We start from the raw sequence: 7,605 nt of genomic DNA, 5'->3' as shown, positions 1-7,605 counted from the left end.
TCTTCTTTTTCAGTAAACCTTTCTTTCTAGGTCTTTCTCTCCCTGGATTGGGCCCATACATGTTGTAAATGGTAGTTCTCCAAGTGCCAGAAGAAGCGGCTCACCCCGTGGACATGCTGACCCAGATTCAGGTGGGGTTTCAGAAGTGCTGGAGCCCCTGCCCATAGGAGCTGAAGAGGACATTCAAACAGGAAGGGGCAGGGGCTGTGTGGTAATCCTTTCTTCTGTCCTCCCCATGCCCCAATTCCAGAGCAGATGCACATGCCGCTGGGGCAGTTTGAAGGTTAGGGGCTCAGTCATTCAGAGACCATTCCGAGTTGGCACAACAGGAACAAAGGAGACAAGCCAACTCAGGAGTCTCGGTTGCCCAGGACCACAGGCCCTCCAGTGACGCCTGCACCATCGTAGTATGAGTAGGCTAGGAACGATGCCAGTACACAGGAAGGTTCTCTAGCTTAACCCTCACCCTGCCATCCGTGGCCAACAGCTGCAGCTAGCCAAAGAGCCCCAAAGCAGAGCCCAGGCAGAGCCAGTTCTCTAGGGCTGACCTGGACAGATGAAGGTCAACGGGATGGAGCAACCAGGAATTGGAGTGGGTGATCGTGTGCCCTAGGCATGCTGGTGAGACCACTGCTCTCCATCATGACACAAATGAGAGACACGCCAGGCAAGCAGGCTTCCATCATAGGCATCTATTTCTTTGGAATCCAAAGACTCATTCAACTTGGGAGTCGAGAGAGGGGCTGTGGGTGGGTAGAACACAGTCTGCTCCCCAGAGGCTTACAAAGCCCCCACAGTTTGGAGAGCTCAATCAGGATCTGTTTACAGGCGAAAAGCTCTGTGAGGAAATATGGACTCTGGCCCCTCCTGTCGAACTCATAACCCCCACCATTCCTACCCACCAGCCTGAGCCAGCAGGAATGCGCGCGCGCGCATGTGCGCGCGCGCACACGCGCACACACACACGTCAGTCTCCTCTCCTCTCCTCCCCTCCCCTCCCCTCCCCTGCTCTTCACATTTTCTGCCTTTCTCCCTTCTATTCCCCCAACAAGAGAAGTTGGCAAGGCAGCCCTGGGAAGAAAGGGCTCCTCTCTGCAGACCATCGGAAGTAGGGGCCGGGCCCCAAGTTGACCAGAAATAATTGGCGCCAAGCACAGGGCTGAAGCGGCATGGGCCTCCGGTACAATTGGAAGGGGCACACAGTGTCCTGTCCCCTCCCTCTACCCCTGGCTGGAGCGACTCTTGAGGATCCCCAAATGACCACGGGGAGCCGGTTTGTGTAGCCTGGTGAGTGTAATGCATCCGGATTGGAGGGGTTGCCCCAAGAGGCTGACTGCACTGCTGGGGGGGTGGGGGGAGATCCTCTCCCCTCTGCCCCACGGGCCATTGTCAGTATTGAGCACGCCAGAGACCCAGACTGGGTGCGGGGTGTGGGGCCTAGACAAGCCGATCCTCAGGCTTCCCCAAGATGGCTAGGGTCCTGGCCGTGGAGGCTGTGGTTGATGTCTTCCCACAGGTCGTCGAGGCGGGTCTGCAGCTTGCCCAGGGCCTTGCCTCGGTCCGCTTGGAGGAACTCCGGCGCGAAGGCGCTATGGCTGGGCGGGGGCGGCGCCAGCTGCTGCTGCATCTCCTCCGTCTCGCGGTCGATGGCCCGGGTGAAGGCGGCGATCTGCAGGAACGTGTCATGGCGGAACGCCTGCAGCCGCTGCCGGACCTCCTCGGAGAGTGCCTGGGGGTCGGGGGCGGCGCCCTCCTCGGCCCCCTCGGCGCCTGCGCGGACGTAGGCACTGAGCTCGTCGCGCAGCTGGTCCAGGTTCTGCTGGATGCGCGCGTGCAGCGTCTTGGCCTGGCGCGTGAGCTTGCGCGAGAGGCCCTGCACGCAGCGGCTCAGGCGCGCGGGGCTGACGGGCGCGTGGGGCGCCACGCTGCGGTGCAGCTCCTGCACGTGGTGCCCGATGCCCGCCACCAGGCGCTGGGCGTAAGGGTGGAAGAGCTCCTTCACCCGGCCCGTGGTGTGCGCCACGCGGCTCTGCAGATCCTGCAGCAGGCCCCGCGCCTCGTGCACGCCCCCCAGCACCTGCGTCTTGGTGCCCTCCCCCACCAGGCGCAACTGCTCTTGCAGCTCCTGCGTGCGCAGGGCCACCTGGTCCAGCAGCTCCGACGTGTAGGGCGTCAGCTGCTGCCGTAGCCCGGCCAGATTCCAGCCCACGTGCTCATGCACCTCGGCCATGTAGGGCTCCAGGCGGTCTCGCACTACGGCCAGCTCGGCCTGCAGCTGCTGCCGCATGGCCTCAGGGTCCTCTGGGAGGCCTGGAGGCTCCCGCCCCTGCCCGCTCAAGGGGCCCAGCTTCTCCAGCAGCTTGTCCATGTTGCTGAGGTCGCCCTCAAGGCCATCTTTCAGACTCCTAGGGCAGGGGACACACATCCAGATCATTAGATGACTAGCCTCCAAGACCAGTACCATGTCCTTTGCCTCGGAGACACTGCACACGTATCCCCTGGAGGCCACCAAGGCTCTAAGGCTGCAGACTGAGAACGCGGGGCTCCTGTTCCTAAGCCCAGGCTAGCCTGGGCGCCCCGCCTCACAGAGGCCCTGCAGAAAGGACCTCTCACCTGCTAATCCACATCAACCCAAGAAAGCACCATCGAGGCACCCCCACTCTCACACAACCTCTGTTCTGAAGCCACAGAGGCGCCTTTTGCCTGACCCTAGTGTGGGGTAAGGCAGTGGCAGTCCTTGGGGGGTACAGAGCGCTGCAGATCCCAGGCTGGCCAGGATCAGTGAGCACGCCAGGCGGCACTCAGCCAGGCCTTGGCCAGCGACGGCTACAGCGATAGAGGAACGGGAGGCAACACATCATGTCTCGGCCCCCTTTGCCCACAGCCCTTGCCCTCCTTGCCACTCACGAGGGCACCCTTGCCAACTTCTGCTGCTGGATCTGCTCCCTCTTGCCTTTGTCCCTGCTGCTCTGGCTGAAGTAGTCCCAGAAACCTTTCTGCGCCTGTGTGGCAGAAGACACTGTAGAAAGACGGGGCGATTAAGGGCCAAGTTCTCCCGCTCGGGCATACAGCCCCTCTGTCCAGCCTGCACCCCCACCAGAGGCCCGGTTTGGGGACCCACCTGAGAAGAGGGTCAGCACCCCGATCAGAACTGTAGCCCTGCTCGCCATGGTCCGCTCTGCAAAGAAGGAGGCCTGGTTGAGGCGGGGCACAGAAGGAGACGTGTCTGTCATGGTGCATGGTCTCCCTCAGAACCCTGCCAACCCTTCCTTGGGGCCCGAGAAGGAAGGGGTGTCTTGCTAGGAGGTGGGGGTGGGAGGACCTCCCCCAGCCTCATGATGTGTGTGAATGGGGAGCTTCAAAACTGCTTTATAAAAGTCCTCCCCCACCACCCTGCACAAGGCCCAGGAAAGCCCCCGAGACACCCCCCCCCATTCCTCTCCCTCATAGTCCAAACTGCCCTTGAACGGTTGGGGAAACTGAGGCATACCAAGAGGGGGGAAAGGCAATGCTGCCAACGAGGTCCAAGAAGATGTCCTTGCGTCTTCGTTCCACGTCCAGCACTCGGCTGAGCACTCTATGCCCTCCCTCCTGCCCAGCTACTCCCTGGCTCTTGTCTGGGTGCCGAGAGGCACACATTCCGCTTTATACTCCAGGGCCTGGAGCCTGGCAGCAACTCTCTGAGTAAACACCACGTGGGGGTTCAAAGAAGATGACCTCGGTTGCCCTCTGGTGCTCACCTGCTGCCCTTTCCTGGCACCCAGAGGGTTAACAAGTGTTCTGGTGTCAGGGGGGCTGCCCCAGTAGAGATGGACTTCTGAGAAAGTTTTACTGGGAGTGGAATTTCCCTCCAGACCCCATGCCCTTCAACCTTTCCACTGGCCTGTTGGCTGGTCCACCACATTGAGACAAGCCTGTTTGTCCCCTGAGGGCCCATCTTACTCAACTGTCCTGAATCATTGCTCCCAAGACAGTCATGGGTAGTGCCCAACTGCCGGCCAGAACCTGGGCAGCCTGTGACTGAGGGCTGGATGAGCCAGCACTGCTGCGGTTTGGATCCTCCCCCAACCTGCTGTGTGAAATGCTTCTGGGCCCTGCAAGGGGAGGGAGGGGAGGCGGAGAGGAGGGGGTGAGAGGCTTCTGAGCCCCGGGAAGTGGAGCAGGAGTAGGGTGCTTGCCTCAGTGAAAGTTGAACTTCCCTGAGGAGGTCTCTAATAAGGGGAAGTAAAAATGCCCCGCTCTTTCTCAGATGACATGCCCACTTCATACACGTATGCACATAACATTCGGAGCTTCGGAGTCTCGCTCCTCGGTGTTTCCTGGTTCAGTCCTCCCCTACGTTTCCATCGCCCTCACAGACCTCGTTGTTTCTCCGCTTGATGGCATCCATGGTCACTTCCCCTGGTCCTCTCTGCACAGGCCTGGTCATCCAATCCTTTATCTGCTGTAGCTCATCCTAACCCAATTCCCGTCTCGTCTCCTGAAAATAAAAAGTCCTGACATTGCAGGAACTCACTGCCTCTTTCCCGCTCCTGGCTCCTTTTTGTATGCCATGGCCTCTACTTGAACGATCCATTGATCCCCTAGAGCAGTGCTTCTCCACCTTCCTCATGCCGCGGCTCTTTCATACAGCGCCTCGTGTTGTGGTGACCACCCAACCTTAAAATTATTTTCGTTGCTACTTCATCACTGTCATGTTGCTACTGTTATGAATCAGGCGACCCCTGTGAAAGGGTTGTTCGACCCCCAAAGGAGTCTTGACCCACCGGTTGAGAACCGCTGCTCTAGATGAACGTGTGAGGAGCCCTGGTGGCATAGTGGTTCCTTGTCAGGCTGTTAACTGCACAGTCAGCAGTTCGAAACCACCAGCTTCTTTGAGGAGACCGAGCTTTCTACTCCCAGAAAGGAGTGCAATCTCAGAACTCACAGGGGCAGTTCCTCCCAGTCCTGGAGGGTCGCTGAGGGTCAGCGTTGACTCGATGGCAGTGACTTTGAGTTTCATGAGTGTCATTTGAATCAGACATGTTTTATATTTGCTAGAATTCAGTTCAGCTCCAAGTGACCAAAAAAGCAAAGAGAAAGAAAGAAGGCAGAATGTAATTTAAGCAAAACAAAACCTTATTTTCTCTCCTGTGTTGTTTAGTGCCATCGAGTCAATTCCAACCTAGAGCGAGCCACTGGGTGCGCACAACAGAAGGAAACGCGGCCCAGCCCTGCGCGTGACCACAATTGTCCCTGCGCCTGAGCCCATTGTTGCCGCTACTGTGTCAGCCCAGCTCATTGAGGGCCTCCTCCTTTTCCGCTGCCCTGCCACGTGACCTAAGCATGATGTCCCTACTCAGGCACCGGTCTCTCCTGAAAACATGTCCAAAGTCTGGCTATCCTTGCCTCTAAGGGACACTCTCTGGCGTACTTCTTGCAAGACAGATCGGTTTGTCGTTTTTTGCAGTCCACAATACTTTCAATATTCTTCTCCCGCACACAATTCAAACTCCTGGATTCTTCTTTAGCCTTCCTTATTCCGTGTCTAACGTTCACATGCATTTGAGATGATTGAAAATACGCTGCCTTGGTTGAGGCACACTAGAATCCTCCAAGTAACATCTACACTTTTCAACACTCTAAAGAGGTCTTCTTACAGCAGATTTACCCAATGCAACACATCTTTGGATCTCTTGCCTGCTGCGTTCACGAACATTGATTGTGGATCCAAGCAAGACATAATCCTCATAATCCTTGACAACATCTATCTTTTCTCAATTTATTATGCTATTACCTACTACTGATCCAGTCCACACGGAAGGCTGCAATCCTTGATCTTCCTCAGCAAATGCTTCTAATCCTCACTTCAGCAAGCAAGTTATCTGCATATCAAACGTTGCTAATAAACCTTCCTCCACTCCTGATGCCACATTCTTCATAGAATCCAGCTTCTCTGATTATGTGCTCAGCACACAGATTAAATAAGCATGGTGAGAGAAGATACAACCCTGCCACACACCTTTCCTGATTTTAAACCATGCAGTATGTCCTTGTTCTCTTTACACCGCTGTTTCTTGATGCACGTACAGGTTCTGCATGAGCACAATGAAGTGTTCTGGGATTCCCTTTTTCTCAAGGCCATCCATTGCTTGTTATGATCCATACAGTCGAATGGCTTGGCCAAGTTGGTAAAACATAAGTAAACATCTTTCTGGTATTTTCTGCTTTCAGCGAAGATCCATCTGTTATCAGCAATGATACACCTTTTTCCACGTCCTCTTCTGAATCCAACCTGAACCTCTGTCAGTGTCCTGCTGCAACGATTGTTGGATGGTCGTCAGCAAATGTGACTTGATGTGATATCAGTGACAGCGTTCTGTTGTTCTCTCCTGGAACCGTCGCTTCTGTCTTGTGCTCTCAGCCTCAACAAGTCACTGATGTCTCTAGCTGTTTGAGTTCCTGACCGCCACTGCGATCCACACAGTCCATGGGCACTGATTGTGGAGCCGAGTAAAATCCAATTCATAACTTTACTCAAAACTTTACTCTTTAAAAAAATAATTTTACCCCTCAATAAAGAAACAAGTTTACAACAACAACAAAATCATTTTATTGGGGGGCTCTTATAGCTCTTAGAACAATCCACTGTGCCAAGCACACTTGTACATATGTTGTCATCATCTTTTCCAAAACATTTTCTTTCTACTTGAACCCTTGGTATCAGCTCCTCATTAAGAAAAAAAATCATTTTATTGGGGGTTCAGACAACTCTTATCACAATCTACACATCCATCCATCGTGTCGAGCACATTTGTACATTTGTTGCCATCATCATTCTCAAAACATTTTCTTTCTACTTGAGCCTTTGGTATCAGCTCCTCGTTTTTTCCCTGTGTCCCCCACCCTCCTACCCTCATGAGCCTTTGATAAATTATAAGTTGTTATTATTTTCACATCTTACACCGTGTTGCACATGTCTCCTTTCACCCATGTTTCTGGGTGGGGAGGGTTATACATCGATCATTGCCATCGGTTCCCTCTTTCCCCCACCCTCATGGCATCGCTACTCCCATTAGACAACTTTACTCCGTGCTCGGTCTGAGTGATGTTCTCATTGGTAGAGCTGTGAGGACTTCTGTGGTCTTCCTACTACAGTGTAATCCCTGTAAGGCTGTAGCCTTTGGTCTGCATCAGTAAGTATGTCAGGTCTTCTTGACATCCAAAGCAGGGGGTGTCATCTGCATACCAAAGGCTGTTGATGAGTCTGTCTCTAATTCTGGTGCCATCGTCTTCATTGAGTGTAGTTTCTCAGCTTATATGCGCAGCATACCGGTGACATATGTAGGGGAAAGATGCCACCTTGCCCCACGCCTCCCCTGATTTGGAACTGCTGAGTCTCCCCTTTGTAGTATTAAATTTTTAAAAAATAATGACGCTGAGGGAGGGTGAGGGACCAGCCCCAGCGCTAATACTCCTATTGCTACTACTCAGATTCAGTAATACTACTTCTGGGTTCAGTAATGCACAATTGCATGGTTGAGATATATAAGCATTATATTAAAGTCATCGAGAGCATGAGAGATAATACAATAATACAGTCAGGCATGTTACATAGTACCATTG

At 54.1% G+C, this 7,605-nt stretch overlaps 1 protein-coding gene across 2 annotated transcripts; it reads right to left on the bottom strand.

Annotated features, from left to right (window-relative positions):
- Positions 1–1,274: 1,274 nt before the first annotated feature.
- APOA5 (apolipoprotein A5) lies at positions 1,275–3,605 on the bottom strand. 2 transcript variants are annotated; one of them, XM_004712858.2, is made up of 4 exons: positions 3,491–3,605; positions 3,122–3,194; positions 2,908–3,019; positions 1,275–2,405 (listed from the first exon to the last, which is right to left on the bottom strand). In XM_004712858.2, exons 2-4 carry the CDS (start codon positions 3,168–3,170, stop codon positions 1,454–1,456), a joined length of 1,113 nt encoding a protein of 370 aa, XP_004712915.2. In that variant the 5' UTR covers positions 3,171–3,194; positions 3,491–3,605; the 3' UTR covers positions 1,275–1,453. The 2 variants fall into 2 exon arrangements, with proteins under 2 accessions (XP_004712915.2, XP_045139544.1); XM_045283609.1 differs by having other exon boundaries at positions 3,122–3,178.
- Positions 3,606–7,605: the final 4,000 nt, after the last annotated feature.

Source organism: Echinops telfairi, unplaced genomic scaffold (assembly GCF_000313985.2).
Source record: "Echinops telfairi isolate 266 unplaced genomic scaffold, ASM31398v2 ScPeMD7_7463;HRSCAF=8501, whole genome shotgun sequence".
In the NCBI taxonomy this organism is placed as follows: domain Eukaryota; kingdom Metazoa; phylum Chordata; class Mammalia; order Afrosoricida; family Tenrecidae; genus Echinops; species Echinops telfairi.
The sequence above is the reverse complement of the archived record's forward strand: the minus strand, read 5'-3'. Positions and strand labels throughout refer to the sequence as shown.

What these genes read in the sequence shown, in the direction of transcription:
- APOA5 (XM_004712858.2), bottom strand. Translation starts at nt 3,170, where the DNA reads ATGGCGAGCAGGGCTACAGTTCTGATCGGGGTGCTGACCCTCTTCTCA. An exon ending in GGTGCTGACCCTCTTCTCAG is followed by an intron (nt 3,020 to 3,121) that starts GTGGGTCCCCAA and finishes GTCTTTCTACAG; the next exon opens with TGTCTTCTGCCACACAGGCG. An exon ending in AAGTTGGCAAGGGTGCCCTC is followed by an intron (nt 2,406 to 2,907) that starts GTGAGTGGCAAG and finishes CCCCTGCCCTAG; the next exon opens with GAGTCTGAAAGATGGCCTTG.